At 41.0% G+C, this 22,145-nt stretch overlaps 1 protein-coding gene across 1 annotated transcript in view; it reads right to left on the minus strand.

Moving 5' to 3' along the window:
• POU6F2 (POU class 6 homeobox 2) overlaps positions 1-22,145 on the minus strand; it is a gene marked incomplete at its 5' end in the record, with an annotated part of 337,029 nt that overhangs the window by 78,572 nt on the left and 236,312 nt on the right. The window contains one exon of the mRNA XM_084896419.1: positions 13,820-14,178. Coding sequence (XP_084752545.1) covers positions 13,820-14,178 — 359 coding nt within the window. The remainder of the gene's footprint in view (positions 1-13,819; positions 14,179-22,145) is intronic.

Here is a 22,145-nt window from a genome sequence, read left to right on the forward strand (position 1 = left end):
AACACGATGATCCTTATTTTGATGTACAGTTGATGTACATTTCTTCCTACATGAAAGAAGCTGGTTTAAAGCAGTCTAAGTCGAGTCTGCATTTCCCAAAGGCCATTGAGAAGACAGTATAAAGAAAAATGGGGCTAAAATAATTTCTGAGGAATCAGTCATATAAGACCTATTTATTTATAGACCTTACTATGTACCAGGAATTGTTCTAAATATAAAAATAAATAGGTGACTGAGGAAAGTTCTAGGCACCTTGAATATGGAGCTCCTATTGCCCAAGGTTTCTCTGTTCAGGGTCCGTGGACCTGGCTGCTGACTTGCAACTCTCAAGGGACAGAGCTTTTTTTCTTGATAAATTTTCTAGGAACCACAATCAGTTTAGGGCCCTGTGCTTCCTTCCTACCATTTTCTCTCTCCTCCTTTCTTTCTCTTTAGAATTATCTACTCATTTTGTGGGACTACATTGTCAGCTTTTAATATATTATTTAATTTCTCAGTTTAATAGGTTTGTCAAACTAGTAATTTCATGTGACTTTTCAGATTGGGGATAAAAGAGTACATCTGGTCCAGGATGTGTGTGTGTGTGTGTGTGTGTGTGTGTGTGAGTGTGTGTGTGTGTGTGTAGGGGTAGTGATGGCATCCATGTTTTGTTTCTCTTTGCTTGTTTTTAAAATATGTTTTTTATTGATTTCAGAAAGAGGAGGCAGAGAGATAGAAACATTGATGAGAAAGAAACATCATTTTGCTGCCTCCTACTGGGGATCAAGCCTGCAACCCAGGCTTGGGCCCTGACCAGGAATTGAGCTGGTGACCTCCTGATGTTTGAGACAATGCTCAACCAACTGAGCCACAGCACAGGGCCTGTTTTGGTTGTTTTTGACTATTTGGTACAGTGTTCAGTGTTTAGGAGCTCATCATCACAATAAATATGTTGGGACATAGATAAATTTGCTTTCTGAGCTGTTACATGTCTAAGAGTTCCTGCCTCTGCCTTCCTAAATAGCTGTCTTTCAAGGCAGTGTTTTTCAAATTCTTCTGAAATCACATAGTAAGAAATATATTTTACAATAGAAGCCAATAAATACATATATACAAAAACATAGTTATAAATATTTCTGTCTATATGTAGATGTATATCTTTCTCTCTATATATAAAACAGAAGCTTCAAGAAAAAGTGCATAGCCTTACTTTTTAATTTTTAAAAAATTCTGGTTGAAACAACTAAACTAATATAATAACCACTCACAGAATAGTCCACAGAAAGGTCCAGAAGGTATTGACTCTTGAGTGCCAAGGCACTTTGTTTTCTGTGATTGCCTATGTCCCTCACTTACAAAACATTCCATGTTCATTCCTGATGGGATAGAGAGAGGACCAGGGCCTTTTCAGATTGGGAGTTAAAGAGCACATCTAGTCCAAGAAAAAATATGTGGAATATGGGCAACACCTCAGATGACCAAAAAGAAAAGTCTTAGTGCTGCAGAGTCATCTGATGACTATTGACTGGGAATGAGGCCCCCTTCCCCTGATCCTCCCCAGTCCCCTGGTTTAGGGTGAGTCCCCTCAGGGAGGCTTATCTAGTTACTTGATAAAGCAGAACTGGTTGGAGAAAAGTCCTACGTTGCTCCTAAATTTTACCTTTGCAGAATTCCCAATTGAATGTCTAGACAGGGGCCATTTTAGGGCCTTTCTTTATGTCACTCATGAGGAGATGTGTTTTATAAAATGAATCAGTCATGATGAATCACAGCTCAATGTCAGGGTTGCACATGGAGAAGAATCAGGACTCTTGTTTGTTTCTTAAAAAAAAAAAAATAGTGTTCTTCATCCATCTTCCCCCAAACACAAGGTATGGTATAAAGTGGTGTTTTTTTAAACAGTAGGACACCAGGACCGGGCCTCCCTGGGAACTCTGCATTACAGCTTAGGGTTTTGCCTCCCTGTGCGACACTCCAGGTTATTTCAATCCATGTCCCAGCTGTAGAGCCCTTTTGGCAAGGAGATTTTTCTAAAGGATTTTTCTCATTGCTTAGAGCCAAAGGTTTTGCCCTCTGACCTTTTGATTCTCGTTCTGCATCTGTAATCAATGTCAGGTCACCGAGAGCAAAAGTAAAAGGAAGTTAAGTGGGGGCCGGGGTGGGGTGGGGGGGAGAACCCCAAAGCAGAACGCCCTACAAGCACAAAGCCCCACGCCTGCCCAGCCAAGTTTTAGAAGCTCACCATTTTGAAATAGTACGGCCTGCTTGGATAAGAGAATATTTCCGCCCCCCACCCCATTTGTTTGGTGCCTGATTTGTTTCTAGTTGCAGCAGGGAGGTCAGAGCAAGCCAAGAAAATGAATGGCGCCAGCCTCCTGCCAGGCTGCCTGGAGCGGGCGGGTGCTACGGATCAGCTAAAGCCAGCTCCCTTTCCCGGGCCAGGCCGATGTAACTCACTGGAGTGGCAAATTACATCAGACCTACAGCTGTAACCCGACATTATGATTAATTTGATCAGTAATTTCTCCTGTTTTTCATTTTAATCGGTGTGACTATTCTGCTGTGGCAGGTCTTTCAGATCTAATTAAGATAAATATCCCAGTAAAAGACTTGGCAGACTTTCCGAGTCAAATCCAGGCATCAAGTGTGAAGACCTGCAGCCCCAGTCAATCACGCTAAGGGAGGGCTGGCGCGGCTCTCAGCAATCAGCCACTCACACTTAAGCAAATTCATAATCTCCAGCACTGTTTAGTCATTCTCTCAAAACATGTCCCGGGCAGAAAAGGAAAGCCCCGGACAATGTCATTCCTCCCCCCATGCTCAGACTCCGCCGATGTGCCCAGACTCCATGGACAACCCTAGAAGTGGACACTTTACAGAATCCCTGAGTTGGTGTTTCTAAACAAGATTCTAAATAAATCCGTGCATATGTATATCTCAAATAAACATAAACATGCATACACTCAAATATGGAATACAGATACCTATAACTATGAAGATTTAAAGTCCACATACACACATACAGTCTGACCCTTTAATGCAAGCACACAGCCATCCGCTGGTTGAATTTGCGTTGACAGGGCTTAAGAGTTTATTTTCCCAGTTTGTTTTCTTGTAAGTCAACCAGGCATGTATTTATGAATCCTAGTGGCTAATATTTGTACATGTTCTGTTAGGTTTCTGTTCTTTTGAGGATGAAGGCGTTAATGAGATTTTTATCCTAAAGCCATCTAAGCAGCAGGTCCTGCCTGCCCAATCTGGTGCCTGCAGACTTTGGGCAAGTGAGAAGGATTTGCCTGGGTTACTTGGTCTACATGCTCACTCACAGGAAATACGTAACAACCAGGAACTTCAAAAGAGTGGATACTTTTGAAGACTTCTTTTTTCTTTGTTTTTTTTACTTTATGAAGAAAAAATTACAATGATGGCATAGTTCCCAATAATCATAAATCAAATTCCCCCTTCTAATAGAAATGGCCATTTTGGAAAACACACATATGACTGGAGTACAGATACTTCACACGGCTCCCACACCCCTGGTTCAGAGGGTGAAGAATGTCTACAGATGACACTGTAGGGCCTGTCGCCAGGTAAGCGGAACCACGCTCTGACTGTGTACGGCCTACATTTGGAGAACGATTCTGCTACTCTTTTGGCTTTTGCTCCTGAAAAAGACTGTTGAAACGATGGTGTCAAGGAGTCTCCTCGCCCCTGCTGAGTCAGACAGACTCAAATGCACTTTTATTGCTGAGGGAGAGGTGGTGGGAATGTAGGGAGGGGGTGGTCTTCGTGGTCCTAGAGCTAGGCAATCTTGGGTCTGAACACTGGAACAAGAGCTTGGACTTCTCACAGAGATCCTGTCAGCCATCTCAGCTCTACTTTGGTGGGTGGTTGCAGACCAGTTTAATCTCTTTGTGCCTGAGTTTCAATTTGGTAGAAATGGCTTGAACAAAACTAACATATTTACTAAAGAAAAAGAAGAAGTGTGCCACATCCTCACCCCCACAACCCCCTTTCAGAGTTACTGGTTCTTGAGGAATGGTAAGATCATGATTTAGATCAAAAGCTGCAAGAAAGACCAGGCAGGGGAAAGGCAGGGTCTTTCTCCCAATAGTATGTCTATCTCCATCTTCATTTGCAAGAAAAAGTAATTACGTGATCTCTTATATGCAACTTCCTTTTCTTTAAAAATTAAAATTTTTTATTTTATTTTATTTTACAGAGAGAGGCAGGGGGCGGGAGGAGAGAAACATTGATCGGTTGCCTCTTGTATGCACCCTGACCAGTGATCGAACTGGCAACCTGGGTGTGTGCCTTGACTGCAACCTTTCCGGTGTAGGGACAAGGCTCCAACCAATTGAGCTACACCAGCCAGGGCATCTTTTAAAAGATGGAAATCCACAACAGAAAAAGAACTAAATGAAAAAGAGGCAGATGAGTACAGTGGACAAGGTTTTATGTCACATCTTGGTTTGAATCTTGCCTCTTATAGTCCTCACCCCTAATTCCCCTCATCTATAAAATGGGGCTCATGGAAGGAATTTCAAAGATTCATTTACTACTCATGAGGTGGGCAATGTCAGCAGTGTCAGCATTACCTAGGAGCTGGTTTCCAAAGCAGAATTTGGGGTGGGCCCTCTACTCCAGAACTACTGAATCAGAGTCTACATTTACCAAGGTCCCAGGGAGATTCACCTGCAAATAAAGCTTGAAAAGCCCTACTATAGTTTAGGTGAGGCGACATTTAGCAACAGTTGGACATCGAATAAGCTCTCAATCAATAGCCACTATTCTTATTTGGAGAGGATGTTAAAGAGTTGAAAAGGATTATTTATTTACTCAGTTATGTTTTTTTTTGTTTTTGTTTTTTTTTAGTATAAATCACCAGGTTTGAGCCCTGGCCAGTGATCAGGAGTTAGAGGTCATCCCTCACACCTAAGGGTCATGGGTTCGATTCCTGGTCAAGGGTATGTAACTGGCTTGTAGATTTGAGCCTCAGCCTATTATAGGAGGCAGCCAATTGATGTGCCTCTTTCATATTAATGTTTCTTTCTCTCCCCCTCCATCCTTCCACTCTTTCAAAAAATCAATGGAAAAAAAATATCCTTGTGAGGATGAAAAACAATAAGAAATTACCAGGTTTGAGTTTTTCTGTAGATATTGGCTAATAACCCAACTTCAGGGTCTAGGAGAGGCTCAAATGAGTGACAAAGTACAGACATGATTGTTCTTATTCACTGATGGGCTGGGAATCTGGGGGCAGAGTGAGGTTGAAGTAACACTGGTTCATTCTTTTTAGAAATCAAGACCTAGTTTTATTATATTGCAGCAGTAAAGTTAGCACAAACTGATACAACCAACACTTTAAATTAAAAAAAAACATTTTGTTTAAATAAGAGGTAGAAATCTGCTAGTTTAAAAATGAATGATTGGAGGTCTACTTGCAAGACAGGTTCTTAACCCTGGCCCCACATTGGAATAGCCTGAGGAGCATAAAAAATGTGATGCCCAGCCCTGGCTGGGTGGCTGGGTTGGTTGGAGAGTTATCCCGTATACTGGAAAGGATGTGGGTTCAATTCCCGGTGAGGGCACATGCCTAGATTTCAGGTTTGATCCTTAGTCAGGGTCCATATGGGAGGCAACTGATGGGTGTTTCTCTCTCACAGTGATGTTTCTCTCTCCTTCCCTTTCTCTCTCTTTAAAAATCAATAAAAACATATCCTCAGGTGAGGATTAAAAAAAAAAAATGCTGATGCCCATACTGCATCCCACTCAGGTTCAATCAGAATCTTTGGGTGGGACACAGGCATTAGTATTTTTTTAAAAACTGTTCAGATGATCCCAATGTGCAGCAACCCTAAGAACCACGGCCATTGTGTTTGAAAATTTTCTCTTGAAAAAGAAAGCAAAGGACTAGAGGTAGGAGCGCGGGCATGGCCTCACCTGTTTGGAGATGGTGTGGCTTGGGTGAGTCAAGAAGAGGGAGGAAGGTCAGGCCAGGTAGTGAGATGGCACCAGGGCCCAGAGAATACTCACTAGTGATTATCTGGTGTGAAGATACCCACTATAATCGCTTAAGGAGTCTCACTGGCAATGAAAATAGTATGCAGATCATGCCTTGAAGATGCTTAAAATGGATTCCATGTGATTGTGACATTCAGGGAGCTTGGAGAATATCCTATCTTTGCTTAAAGCCTTTAATAACTTCCTGCCTTGCAGAAACCAGTTTGGCTCAGTGGTAGAGCGTCAGTCTGCGGACTGAAAGGTCCCAGGTTCGATTCCGGTCAGGGGCATGTATGTTGGTTACGGGCACATCCCCGGTAGGGGGTGTGCAAGAGGCAGCTGGTCGATGTTTCTCTCTCATCGACGTTTCTAGCTCTCTATCTCTCTCCCTTCCTCTCTGTGAAAAATCAATAAAATATATTAAAAAACAAAACAAAAACAAACAAACAAACAAAAAAAACAACTTCCTGCCTTGTCCAGGTTGGGTCCACGACCATCGGGAGCTGTGCACCCCTCCTCCCCCATCATGATCAGAGCGGCGCTGTTTTCCTTCAGAAGTTCTAACTTGCCTTGTTCAAATGCTGCAGGAATATTTCCACCCCCATTGAGTCTGGCACCCTTCCCATCTATCAGTACTCGATGTGAGCTTCCATAGTCAGTGATGTGAACATGCTGCCTGCTTTGTTAAACCCCATTCTACACGATTTGACTACGACAGAGCAGCACCCAGGAACGGGAAATCTAGACAATGACAGAGAAGCACCGGAGTATATAAAGTATATTCTTGGTAAACTAATTTCCCCCCTGCCACTCTCAAAGCAATATAAACTTTGTTGTTCCTCCTGGATCTCAAATGCTTGCAATAAATTCTTTGAAATGTCAGTAATGTGAACTGAGGGTTGTTGTTTTTCAAAGGAGGTTTTCTTTCTTTCATAAAAGAAAAAATTGTCCCTTGCAGACAATGTGGATAAGTATGTTTTGTTTATTTTATTCGTGCTGAATATGGTTGGGTAAAGGGACTCCCATTTCCCACTTGACTTCTTCCCAAACGAGTGAATAATGAATCAAGTGTTCAATTTGCTGGATGGTAGTATAAGCAGAAATAAATTCATGGCCTTTCATATCTGTGGTATAATCAACATTTGCATAGCAAACTTACAGCATGAAAAGCATTTTCATCAGTATGTTTTATTTAATCTTCACAATGACTCTCTGGGTTTGGATGGATTTTCTCACCCACAATAATAAAGTGTCCTTTGGTTTTATAGCCCAAGAGAAAGCCTTACCCAGTCTGTGTGAACTCTTCCAGTTTTTTTTTTTTTTTTTAATATATATTTTTTATTGATTTTTTTTTTTACAGAGAGGAAGGGAGAGGGATAGAGAGCTAGAAACATCAATGAGAAACATCGATCAGCCGCCTTTTGCACACCTCCTACTGAGGATGTGCCCGCAACCAAGGTACATTCCCTTGACCAGAATCAAACCTGGGACCTTTCAGTCCGCGGACTGATGCTCTATCCACTGAGCCAAACCAGTTTCGGCTCTTCCAGTTTTTAAAAATTTCTAAGGGCCTGGATTGTCCTGGGAGAATGTTATCTATGTCCATCATTTTCACTAAACATACACAATTTCATAAAACCATAAATTAGTTCAGTGAAAAATGTCAGAGCCAAAAGAAGTTACTTGATTGTCCTAACATTTCAATTCAATAAAAATAATTGGTTTATTAGACTTGTGCAATACACAGGTAAGGAGGATGGATTTCCACCCCACCTCCCTGCCCCATCTATTATCCAACATGTACTCCTGTTTTTCTACTGCACCAAATTTAGTGTCATTTTCAAGTTAAATTAGACAGTGAAATCTAAGTTCTGACTGAAATTTACAGTGCACAGAATGCCACTGACCTTGGGGAATATTTACTAACAAAATCATTTACACAGCTGGAAGCCAAGCTGGAAGGGACCAGGTTGAGGTGAATGAGTCACTCATCTGGGGCACAGAATTTAAGGGTATGCCCCAAAACACAGTAATCAAGATGAATAACATCTAATTTAATACTTGTAAAAATATAAAAATGAATGCAAAAGTTCATGGTCAATAGAATCGGTATTACTGATTTTTTCTTTTTGCCTCAGACTCCAATATGGCACAATACTGTTACTAATTCCAAATCTGACATTTAGTTCACCCTGGGTTTTGGCATTCATTTTTGATTTTGAAAAATATTGTATTAAAATATCATTGATTTTAATGATTACTACATGTTTGGGTGCACCTTGAGTTTTGCATCTGAGTTGAGTGCCTCAATTGCCTTGGACTAGGCTGGGAGAATTCTACACAGTGATTCAGCCCTATGTAGGCACAGAGATTTCTGAGTTCTATTAGCATTTACAATGACCACAAAGCGGTATATCAGTGGTCGGCAAACTCATTAGTCAACAGAGCCAAATATCAACAGAACAATGAATGAAATTTCTTTTGAGAGCTGAAAACCAACTTCTGTGCATGGGCCACGAAGTTTCAATCGCACTGTATGTGTGCACCCGCACGTGGTATTTTGTGAAAGAGCCACACTCAAGAGACCAAAGAGCCACATGTGGCTCTTGAGCCGCAGTTTGCCCACCACTGAATTATATGTATATGCCTGAAAATGGTAGTAGAATATGCCACCCCAAAGTGTGTCATTGCAACATGAGGATTTTTTTTTTTTCACTGAAGGCAATTGAGAAAAGCAGATATGAGAAAAGGTCTCCATTATCCTCCTATTTACCTAAAAGCAGGACATAAATTTGTAAAGGTGTCCCCCTAACCCTCTATATAAGGAAGGACATAAATTGATTACTGGAGACAATTCTAGGTTCTTATTGACCCAGAAATGGCACCAAACGAATTTGTGAAACAAATCTTTAAAACTAGCCCTTATCTACTATTAGTTTCCCCATGTATTTCCACTTTCACAATTGTGTTGTTCTTTTGGTAAGATGCTGTCAGCCAAAGTTCTGACCACCTCTTCTGAGTTACTCATTACTAAATACCCTTAGGTGTATATGTGATGCATGTGTTAATGAACTTCTGTTTGTTTTTCTCTTGTTAAGGTCTTTTCTTAGTCTAATTTATGGAGCTCCAGCCTCAGAACCTAGAACCTAGAACATTTTCTCCCCTTGCACCAGCATACATCACCCAACTGTTTTAGGGGTTTATGACATAAAACTCCAATTGGAATGGAAGAAGTTCTAAAAATATTTTATTTTACCCCCTTCCTTTTATAGATGACAAAAGTCAGAGCCACAAAGCTCTGACTAATATCATGTTAAATTGATTAAGACAAACTGCTGGGGAGAGAAAGGGTTGGCCCAGGACACTGAGTCTTTTTTATAAGAGGGAGCCATGTTTGGAGACCATTTGCTTTAAAATGGATTAAAGTCATGTAGGTCTAGGTCTAGGTCTATTTCTCAAGGGTTTGGGCTCATGGTTTAAAAAAGTGAGCATGTACCACTCTCTGTATCACTCATCCACTTTGGAAATGAGAAAGTTTGCCAGTGAGAAAACATCCCAAATAAGGAGACCAGGAAGGAGGCTGTGCCTACTGCATCTCAGAGGTGGAATTCGGATGCAGTGTACTCTTGGATACCTGAGTGTTAACAAGACCTTTCCATTAGCATAGGCACATAGTCAGGGACAATTTTACGCCCTCTTGAGCAACCTCACCGCGGAGAAGGTGACCATGCTCCTCATTCCTCAGACAAGCACAGATAGCTTTCTCTCTCCTAGCTGCCTCCACTGAGCACTCCCTCCCTCTATTATTTATTAAAATGTGCAATACACCAAGAAAGGGAGAGATTATCCTACTTCCTGCCGTGCAAAACGGTGTGCCGATGGCCAAGGTTAAATGCAGCATTTGGTTTCTTAAGCTTCTTTAATGGGTAAGTGGAAAAGCAATCTGGGACCAGAGCTTGCAGCAGTGACTCTCTGAGGATTAAAACTTGACTTTAATTTGGACTCCATGGCTAAGATTAAATCTGCTTCTTCTATCATTATCCCACTTATGTTTGTCCCCTACTCTGTTTCCACTCTGCCAACCAGCTGAGTGGGAAGAAATTTACCTGACCTTGAAGAAAACTCACAGGGTCGTTAAGACCTCAGGTTTTCAATAGCCAATATGATTCTAGAGGCCTGCTAACATTTAGATAATAGATTCACAAGTCTGAAAAGGATTTTACAAATCATATAGCCCACACATTTAACAGATGAGGAAAACAGAGTCCAGAGAACCAAGGTGACGTGTTCACACTTGTCAGCTAGTGGGAAGCCGGTCTGAACTAGAATGAGGCTTCAAAACCCCAATCTCCCCATCCCCGTGGCACCATGACTAGGCTCCAACCATGTGTACTCCATCTCCAGATCACCCAGGAAGGAACATGCACACATGAGGGCTTTGACACAATGTTTGGAATTTTCCTTGTGCAATTAAAAACACCCAAGGAACAGTCTTATGCTTATGGGGTCTTTATCCAGATCAAAATTACATAATGAAATTAAAAATTTACATGTTTTTTTTTTTTTTTCTACCCAGGAAGGATTAGGCCATATTTCTCTCCCACAAGTTAGCTCCTTCCATTTATGTTTCTGATCTGTTTCTTACCAATACTCAAGTTTTAAATTCTGGCACAGCCTACAGTTGATAAACTACAGCAAAAATAGGAGTATGATTATTTATAAACACCCTGGATCCCAAAGGTTCAATTCAGCTCACAGATGCATTTTGTTTGTCTCATACTGTTTTCGAAATTTGACTTTGAGTTTTATACCCAAGTTGCTTTCCTTAGTTATGCTTACTACCTGGCCCCTGAAAATCTTTGTGTTTATGATCCATGTTTGGCAAACTTCTTTCCAAACACAGGTAGGGTAGGCAGGTATTGAGTCTCAATGCAGAATATAAAGACAAACCTCCACTCTGGACCATCAGCCCTCCTATAACCCTGAGGATTAAAAGTAGTTAATGAAGTCAGTCCCCTATCTGGTCTTCTGTGAAGTGATAACACTTTAAACTTATATCTGCCTGGAAACAACAACCTGGTTTTGTAAATGTGAGTTATTGCATGGAATTGAGCTAAAGAGTGAAAAAAAATTATACTGCAATACTATGGGAAAACCTGATGAGAACTATTTGGAGAATTTTAGATTTTAGTCTAAAGTAACCTGCCAGTGCTGCTCTTTTTTCCCCCCCTCATCTCAAATTACCTCACCTAAATAAACCTACACAAGCCACTTCCATTGATTTCTTTCTGAAGACATCTGTACAGTTTCAGAAATAATTGTTATCTTTCAAAGTTTTTTTTTTTTAAAACAAAGAACCTGAACTATTGGCTTTCCTTGAAAATCTAACTTTCACAGTTCTAAATTAATATCTCCCAGACATATTTTGAATAATGTAAAAAGGTAAAGCCCACATGAAAATAAAAAAAAATTAAATAGAATTTAAGCTGTTCTATATAAATTTAGTTTATCTTTATTCCTTTAATAATCTTCAAACAAAAATACTTTATTCTACTTCAAAAATATCAGTACCCTGGCAGTTTCTTTTAAATAGTTTTCTTCTTGAAAAGTTCAAATATTCCATGTTCCACAAAACATGTTTCAAAAACAGTATTTCAAAATCATGGAATTCTCCATTTCCTTTACACATGCCTATAGTAAAGGAAAAAACTCCTTTTATTCCTAGAAATATAGATTTATTTCAAATTAGTTTCTTTATGTACTTGGTAATACTTTTACCAAGTCATTTTTTTGGTTGTTATCCATTAGATCTACAGAAGTTGGAGTACTATCTTACCAGTGGACTTATTAAGTTTATAAGTTAAAGCTCCAACAGTAAAAAAATAGAACACCACCTCAGAGTTATAGAGAAAGAATTGAGGCTCCCCGAGGCTTCATTTGTTGCAGAAACAAAACAAAACAGTCCTTGGATTTCCATGGCAAGCCATAAAGAGAACTTTTGGAAACTATCCTAATACAACTTATTTTCATGAGCCTGAATGGTCACCTCTTCTAAAGCCTTGTCAACAGTCATTGAAATGGATTGTCTTCATTTGGCATTCACTGGCTGATAGAGATATATAAGCTGTAAGTGTTCAAGAAGGCTGATGTCCACAGACCTCAGCTGAAGGGCCTACTGGATTACAGACAATGACTGAAGTCAGAGCTGAGTAATCTCCTCCCTCAGATGGGGGCAGGCTTTTCTTTGGTAATTGCACTTACTTTGATGACTTGGAAAGAGGAAGTGTTTAATTACATGGTGCATGGATACATCTAATTTAACTGGTCTCAGAAAGTACTAAAGTCATTCTCTGGGATAATAGAGTTGAATTCCAAATGCAGAAAACATTAGGATTATTGTAATCATCCATCTTGTACATCTGATTATGTCTACTGTTTCCGTAGCTGTTGAGGGTACAGTAAGGACTTTTAAAACTCATTTCAGCCCTATGTCAAAAGTATGAGTTTGTCTCTTGTGATATTTTAAAAAAATACAACTTCAAACCCGTCTTAGAAAAATGTCCACATGGAAAGTAGCTATGACCCAAAGTGCCAGGGAAAACACAATTATTCATCTCACCCAAATGTTTTCATTTCCAGGAAAACTTTGGGCCACCACTGAGAATCCAAGTTCATACGAAAAATGTTGGTTCTAAAATAACAAACAAGTTGATTCTAAAAGGCTAAGTCTCTAATTTACTTGCCTTCTGCCTATGTACCAAGTTATTGCGACTTTTGTATGCTTTCCTATTTGGACCCTAAGAATGCAATGGCTATTGCATCCTAGGGTAGGAGGACTGCATGCCCACCATCAGGCAGGGGGAAGTTGGCTTTGAAATGAATGCATAGACTGCCCACTCTGCCAGACTTTGTCACTGCACTGCAAATATACTAAATCACCCGCAATCTCACATGGGAAAACATCATTATGTTAGTCTAAAACCGAGCTATTAATTTCTGGATCTGATGTGTTGATATCATAGTCACAATGTTTTGAGAAAGCTAATTATTTGAAAGGCTTCTAAGTTAAGAATGGTATTCTGAACTCTATAAAGTGATATATTCCTGAATGCTCTTCTCCATTGCTCCTCAACGATAGTAGGTTAAAGCTGAGCATTCATGATTAGCCTGAAGTATCTATTTTGGGTGTCCTCAAGCTTCACAGCAATCATACAGGAGCCTTATTAACTTTTTAAAAATAATTGTTATAATGCATACTCGTGAGGCTCTCAGCATGAATCTAGGGTACTTGTTAGTCCATGGAGTGATGGTTGGAATCTGGGACATAAGACTGGGGCTAAATTTCTTTACCCTCCTAACCCCAGAGAGTCTTTAGAAAAATAGAAACAAAAGAGCACAAAGTACTTAAGGTAAGACACTGTTGTATTCATAATATAGAGAAATAACCACCATGCCTCACGGACAGGAGATACAGTTCTCCGCGGGGCTACAAAACGGTGCTAGTAATAATTTTAATTGGATGCTATCTTTGCTGCCTTCAAAAAAGTATCATAAAGTGGAATTATTACAGGCTACAAATGCACTTACAGTGCTGGCCTCTCACCGGAGGAAGCGGATCACATTTATCCTTGGGAGGGGAACATCAACGGGGTTCTATTCGCTCCCTCCACATGCATCCCCAGCTGCCTGCTATTTGCTTCCCCTTCCTCTGTCTAAAGAGATCAATTGGAATTAGGTGCTGCAGACCTGGATGCTAAGTTTTGCTGGCCTTGGCCTTGGGGGAGGGTGCAGCCCCATGGAAAGGGCCTGTGTGCTCCTGGGCAGGGCAAGGACATACCTGCAGAGGACTGGGTGGCGTGAGCTGCGACGGAAGGCCGTGTCCCGGAGATGGGCTGAGTTTCTGAGGGGGGCTTGCATTCTGCTGAGTTGGAGATGGTTGGTTCTGGTTCTGGTTCTGGTTCTGGGGGTGAGGGTGGGACTGAGACTGCGGGGGCTGCGATAGCGGAGCTGGCAGCTGCTGGGAGGCGGGTGGTGGCTGCTGGGGTGGCGCTGGCTGGGGCTGCGGTGCTTGGGACGACTGGTGGGGAGCCTGCGGGTGGCTGCTGGGGTGGCTGCTAGGCTGTGGAGGCGGCGGCGGTGGCTGGAGCTGCTGCAACTGCTGGAGCTGCTGGAGCTGGGAGTTCAGGGATGAGGTAGCTGCAAGAAAACACACACACACACATGCGGGGGTGAAGCCAACACGACAGAACATTTTGCTGTGTCTGACAGAACATGATACTCTGGCAGCTGGTCTGGTGTGAGCGGCTGCCCTTTAGGAAAAGTTTACCCTCTCTCCTTTGGTGCCTGAAAGGGCTGTGGGGCCCTGGCAGGAAGAGTCACTTTGCTGGTGTGGCTCAGTGGTTGGGCGTGGACCTATGCATCTAGAGATCATGGTTCAGTTCCCCGTCAGGGCACATGCCTTGGTTGGGGGCTCCATCCCCAGTGGGGGGCTGGCAGGGGCAACCCTTTGATGAGTCTCTCTCATCATTGCTGTTTCTTTCTCTCTCCCTTTTTGAAATCAATAAAAACATATATATATATTTTTAAAAAGAGTCACTTCTTGGGAAAAATGTAAACATTCAAGGAAGATGAGGATGTACCACATCAAGTTATTACTTTGAAAGGTATTGAGCAGTGCCAGCCAAGATATCACTAGAACTGGAGGTCATGTTGAAAAGTACTTTCTCTCTTCCTTTCTACACTGCTTGGGCAATACACTTAGGCTTTCAAGATTTGATTTAAGGTTCAACCAGTTTAACTCTCTTGGTAAATGTTGGAGTTAAGAACAGAAAACGAAATAGTTTGCAAGCTTTTCATCATCAACGCCATGAATCGTGTCATTTTCACTTGCTAGTTCAGATAACAGAAATAGAGATACCCCTCCCCCCAAAACGAGGTTATTGAAGGCAATTGTGACCTGTGTACTGTGGTAACTAAACACATTAACACCCAAAGGACATGCAAGAAACTGAGAAAATGAAATCATCTTTCAAGATTTTCTTTATCTTTTCTTTAAGATTGCTTATTATGTGAAAAGTAAGAGTTGGTAGGACGAGCTGTCTTAACGCCGAGCACACAAAATTTGTTCTGACTCCCCATCTAGCACTGAAGAATTTCTACAGCAGAAAGGCATTCAGTTCGGCCAAAGAATGATCTAGAGAAAATTGCTGTTGCAAGTTGACGTCCTTCTTTGACTGACTCTCAGTCTGAAAACTTTCTAACAAACCTACACATAAATATAAGGATCGATGTTGAATGCATAGGGCTGCAATGTTATCCTGCTCCTCCCTTACCTAGAATTTGTCAAGATTTCCAGAGGTAAGAACTCATGGTTGCAACATTAAACTAGTCCCTGTTTTTAGAAAATGTTCCTTTAAAAAAAACAACAACAACAACCTAGTGATTCCATAATGACATATACGTGTTTTTATATAACAAGTATGTTCTCAAGAATAAATCTGTGTGTACTTGGACCCTATGTTGAGGGCACCTGAAGGACGTTCTCTGTAAGGAAATCAACCAGTGACTATCTTTGTAAAGTTAAAAACAATTTTGTAAAATTCGAAGAATAACAGTCAGGCACTAACTACTGTAGTACGGTGCCAGGTAATAGGTAATATTTCAAAACTGCCTTTAAGGAGATTGTAGTCTATTTGTGGAGATAAGATTAACTCGTAAGAAATGATCAGGCTGGAGGTAAATGCTACAGAGTCCTGCTAATGATAGATGTTTGATACATATCAACTGATTGACTAAGGGGTCAACAATGTACAAACTGACCAAAATGGCCAAGAGGAGATATTCCGGGTGGAGAAACATCCAGAATGCAGCAGGGCTCAGGTGATATTTCTGAAGGACAATGTGGAGAATAGACTGCTTGGAACAGAGGCTTTGGGAAGATTTGAGTGACTTTAGACTTTAGAGAAGGTGAGGAACTTATCCTGTGAAAGTGATGGGAAGAGGGAACACTCCCAGTTAACTCTGGTGTAAGTCAGATTTCAAATCTACAGCAGACTCACGTTAGTTTCAACAAGGCTTAGCTGTCGTGAGGAGATGTAACTTGGTAATTCTTGGGGACACCAAATATCAATTCTGTGCTCTCAGCTGCTATGTAGGGCTTCCACATTGGACCAGCTGGGATGGCAAGTCCTCACTGGGTCAATGAATTACTCTAGGCCTGCTCAACACGGGGTCTGGCATGTGTCCCTCTTTGTGTGTATACCCAGAGTGCTCTGAACTCTAGAGGCAGAGGTGGTGTGCATGAGAGAGGGCTGGAAGATGCCCAGTCAGTAGGGACTCTCTGAACTTTATACTCAGTTTTGCTGAAAACCCAAAACTGCTCCAAGAAATAAAGTCTATATAATAAAAATTCCAGTCATCATGCCATTTATTGGAACTTGAAGAGTGTGGTTTGGTTTTGCCCTTCTCTGCACCCCCCGCCCTCCCCCCCCCCGCCCCCCCATGGCTCCTGTTGTACAAAATCACATCTTATTGAAGATCTGGGAGCCCAGCTCCATCCTTGCCTCCCAGGATCTTCTGTATTCATCTGGGGTGGGAGGCAGGGGTTGCGGGGGGTGGGGCTGGATGTCTCCTTTGGGTGGACTTATACAGACTTTGGAAAATAATTGCATCTGGCCTCCTGCCTGATTCAAATCAATCCCGTCCTGATTTCTTTCAGGTGGGAGGCACAGCTGTCAGTGCTTATTCTCATGGTTGACTTAAATACCATCCTGTTTCATTTTGGTTAGAAAAGCATTTATCTAAAGCAGCCTTTAGACACAGGAAAGACTGGGGAACATTGGCAGATAGATACTGGCCGGCGGGTAGGTGCAACAGACCTTAGCCTACTGAGGAGACATGGTCCCAAATCTGTCTTCATCCATTTCTGTTGGTGAGTTCACATGGAATGTTTCTTTCCCATGACCTGCAGCCTGCCTGGAGAGGCAAGACCTAAACTAAACTTCTGAGTTAGATAAACTAATTTGGCATCTGCATGCAAAGTGGACAATAAAATATGTTCAGATATATCCTGATGCAAAGGAAATCATGAGTGGGTCATACAAGAATGTAATGTAACTTTTGTCTAAAAATGCCAGATCCACCTACACAATAGTATGAAAATAAAAGCTTAAAAATGCTAAGTCTGTCAATGGCTAATTGTATAAGGCACACTGAGATATGGACACAAGTGAGGAAGGTTCAAGAACATATTTGAATTTTAGGGAATATTTGCAAATAAAATGGTAATTTTGTAGAATAAAACTCTGACCCATTTATGATATATTAAAGAGTTCAAAATAAGTGCTTTATAGTTAGAAAAGTATTTTCATTGAACATGCATTTATTCATTTTTCAAGACAACTACGTGGAGAGATGCTATCAATCCCATGTTATGCACATAGAACCTGGGTTCAGAAAGCTAAGTGACCTTCCCAAGTTTACATAGCTAGTGAGTACTATGGAAAACTCAATCCCAGGCCTGTCGCCTCCCAAAGCCTCTTAACATAACAGAATCCCTTACATAGACAGGGCAACCTATTTCTCCCTGAGAGCTGGAACAAAGATAACCACCCGCTCGTACACAGGTGCCCTCCACAGCCCTGCTCTTGAGCAGAGGTGGCACCAGTACTTGGCTACAGAGGCTAATTTGAAGGTGTCCGCTCAGTGATGAATTGTTCAGCTCTTGGGAAAGTGTGTAAAGTCGTACCTATGTCTTGCTGCAGGCAAAACCTTTTTTAAAACATGCTGATATGAAACACAAATGTACATTCTGAGGATAAAGATGCTAATTTGGGGGTGAATTGTGAGTTATTACAGAGAACAGAGACACGGAGTTGCAGGAACAGAGGTGAGAAGTAGGACTGCAGGGAAGGCGGGGAAAGGCTACAGTACCTTTATTTCATGGCACACGCTGGCCTTCATGGTAAGAGAATGTTTCCTTTATGCTGAAATAGGGCAGCACCAGCACTGTGACCAGGCTTGGTGACATTTTAAGGAAAATAACTGAGTAAGATATCAGCTTATGTTGTCCACAGAACTCTGTGACGTGTTGCCTCTAAGGCTGTGTGGCAGCCCTGGCTGGTTTGGCTCAGTGGATAGAGCATCAGCCTGTGGACTGAAGGGTCCCAGGTTCGAATCAGGTCAAGGGCACATGCCTGGGTTACGGGCTCTGTCTCCAGTAAGGGGTATGCAAAAGGCAGCCAATCAATGATTCTCTCTCATCATTGATGTTTCTATCTCTCCCTCACCCTTTGTCTCTGAAATCAATAAAAATAAGAAAATATATATAAAAAAATAAAATAAAGTTGGGTGGCAGTTATAAGTTCCCCAGATGAATTTGTTCTTTTTTTGACTGTTCTCTTTATTAAAAAAAATTAAAAAATTATATATATATATATATATATATATATATATATATATATATATTTCAGAGAGAAATGGAGAGAGATATAGAGATATCAATGATGAGAGAGAATCATTGATTGGCTGCTTCCTGCACTGGGGAACAATCCTGGAGCATGTGCCATGACCAGGAAACCAACCATGACTTCCTGGTTCATAAGTCGACTCTTAACCACTGAGCAACACTGATCAAGCAGTAATGAACTCTCTATCTGACTATCTATCTATCTATCTATCTATCTACCTATATAAAAGGCTAATATGCCTCAGGAGTTCGACTGGGAAACTGGGAGTTTGATCACTCACTATGACATGTGCTGACCACCAGGGGGTGGCATGGAATGAAGGAAGGCTCTGGTCGGCAGCCAGAAGTCCTTCACCTGCCAGGCCTAGGGACTCTACCCATGCACAAATTTTGTGCACTGGGCCTATAGTTTTGAATATAAAATATTCTCAATAAAATTTTTTGAGATATAATTGGTATGTAACATTTCATTAGTTTTAGGTAAACAACATAATGATTTGATATATGTATGCATTGTAGAATGATTACCACAAGTTTTAGTTAACATGTATTACCACACATTGTAACTTTTTTGTGTGTGTGATGAGAATTTTTAAAATGCATTCTCTTAGCAACTTTCAAATATACAATACATTGTTGTTGTTGTTGTTGTTTTTAACCCCCTTTCCCCATGTCCCTTCTCTGGCAACTGTGAATCTGTTCCCTGTATCTATGAGTTTGGGTATTTTTTGTTTGTTTTTATTGATTTTTAGAGAGAGAGTAATGATGAGGGAGAGATAGAAACATTGATGTGAAAGTGAAACATCGATTACCTGCCTCCTGCACGCCCCATAACAAGGATTGAGCTTGCAACCTGGGCATGTGCTCTGGCCAGGAATCACACCAGCAACCTTTCAGTGCACAGGATGACACCCAACCAACTAGGCCAACACCATCCAGGGTGTGTTTGGGTGTTCACAAGATTCTACATGTAAGACTGTACATGTCTTTCTCAGACTTATTTTTACATAATCTTATGACCTCAAGTTCCACCCATGTCGTCACAAAGTGCAGGATTTCCTTCTTTCTCATGAAAGAATAATATTTTATTATATATACAAGGTGGGACAAAAGTAGGTTTACAGTTGTTCATACTATAATAATGATACAATAATAAATAATAACACAAGAATAAACTCTGTGTTTTGCATACTCAGACTGCAAAGATACTTTTTTGCTTTACCTTGCATATTACATTTTTATTTAACCATTTTTCTGTTGATGAATGCTCTAATAAGGCTGCCTGGATTAATCTATAGACAAGCTTATCCAGTGTGATGAAACTAGTTAATTCATGCTGCTGAGAAGCTTTAAATTAGTGTAATAAACATATTTGATTGATTAAAATAGCAAATATGTATTAAGAGGGAATATGCATATGAATTTCTTTAAAAATGCAGTTTTCTTAAAGGAAAAACCCCTTCAGAAAGTCTAGTAGAAAAGGAGAATTAACTATAAAAAGGTTCTTGAAGGGCACAAAGGTGGGAACCATAGTGGACCTTCTTCTGACTAGTTAGGACAACCAGGCCTAGCTGACCTCTCCCCAGGCATAGGCAAATGTTAGACACTTTGAGCTGTGAGAAACCTGGTGTGGATGCCCTCCTTATTAAGTAAATGTAAAATATGAGTAGAGGAAGAAAATGCAGTCCTACCGATGCTAACTTTATATATATATATATATATATATATATATATATATATATATATATCTCCTATACGTATCAGCGTTTTTCAACTGCTGTTCCGCGGCACACTAGTGAGCCGTAGGTGCAGACAAGACAAGAATTTTATAATTTTTCACTATTTTGTTTACTTAATATTTCATAATAAAGTAATTATAAAATACTTTCTTTGTGTTTATTTGATTCCTATTCAAGAGAATTACTTTATATATAGTCAATATAGGCACAGAGTTAAATTTTTTAACATTTTCTAATGGTGGTGTGCCTAGTGATTTTTTTCATGAAACAAGTGTGCCTTTGCCCCAAAAAGGTTGAAAAACACTGTCCTATATAATAAGAGAGGAATATGCTAATTATCTGTTACGCCTTGAGTATGATGACCAACCATTTAATGACCAGATCACAGATCTGCAGGAGGGTGGGGCAGCGAACTACAAGCAGGTGGCGAAAAGCTACAGGAGGGGGCAGGGCAGCAAGCTATGAGGGGGGAGCTGAGAGGAGGGTGGGGGGAGCTAGAGGAGGGCAGAGCAGTGGGCAGAGAGCTATAGGAGGGCGGCCGAGAGCTACTGATGCATGATTTGTGTGCAGGGCTACTAGTATTAATAATAAAAGCATAATATGTTAGACTGGACAGCTGAACAACCTTCTGGACGACCTTCCGGATGAAGCAGTTGCTGCGAGGGCCAAGCCTCTCGCATTTGAATTTCTTGCATCGGGCCTCTAGTGTGTGTATGCTTATATATTTCAGAGAGGAAGGGAGAGGGAGAGAAAGATAGAAACATCAGTGATGAGAGAGAATCATTGATTGGCTGCCTTCCGCACACTCCACACTGGGGATAGAGCCTACAACCTGGGCATGTGCTCTCACCGGGAATTGAACTGTCATCTCCTTGTTCATAGGTCAATCAATGCTCAACCCTTGACCCACACCAGCTGGGCCCAATGCTAACTCTTTAAGTAAGATTCCTTTAGAAAGGCTTTAAGTAATTCCCTCCTGCCATTTCCATCAGATGTTCAACTCCTCTTCAGGTGGTGACACCAGGCCGAATGAGAACTCTTAGAATTTGAATGTGTATTTTGACTAAATTCCAGTGGATAGACGCTACATGTCCCTTGGTTTTGATTGATTTTTGCATAGCCTGCAGGGAATCATTGTATATGGAAACATTTATTCTTGATTTAAAATCCATTTGTTCAACAGATAAGATTAAATTTATTCATCAGCAAATCCTAACCTCCCCATAATCACTGGTTTCCTTCTCTTATGGACTTTGGAGGAGGTGTGGTGAGGAATACAGCTGAGACAATGGGACTCTTGCTTGCCAGTTCTCTATGAACTTGCTCATTCTCCAGTTCTCCATGAGTAACCATGGGTATTTTTTTGTTTTGTTTTGAGAGGTTTGAAGTTCACAGTCCATCACTGACTATGCCACCTTCCCTTCTCAATACCATATGAGTTCAATGACAGAAAGTACATTTGCGTGATCCAGGAAGCAACTCAAAGGAATGCTCATGTAACACTCAATCCCATTATTTTTCCTCCATAAATGTGAAAAACAGTTATTTACATCCTTGGGGACCCCATCTCAGAAGACCCATCAACCTTCTAACTAGAGGTTAAAAGGTTTAAAATCATAGGCCACATTTATTGAGCATGGTTTTTCCAGGGAAACTTTTGAATTATTAGGGTAGAAGTAAAGCCATAGTCACTAAATTCCAAGTTGTTCATATGGAAAGGGAAGATTTTATATTCCTGTGCTAACGAGCAATTGCATAATTCTTTAAACTTATCTCACAAAGTAAGATGTGCCCAGGCTGTCAAAGCATCAGCAGTTCCTCTCCCTTCACATGGACATCTGCAGGAGAACACAGCACAGGCCATCCTGTGGATACTGCGCTGGTTGAAACATGGCACTATGTTCACTCAGATTTCTCTTAGGCTATCGGCACATGGGCCAGTGCTTATACTCATGGTT

The sequence above is a fragment of the Pipistrellus hanaki genome (assembly GCF_964339955.1).
Source record: "Pipistrellus hanaki genome assembly, chromosome: 10".
NCBI lineage: Eukaryota > Metazoa > Chordata > Mammalia > Chiroptera > Vespertilionidae > Pipistrellus > Pipistrellus hanaki.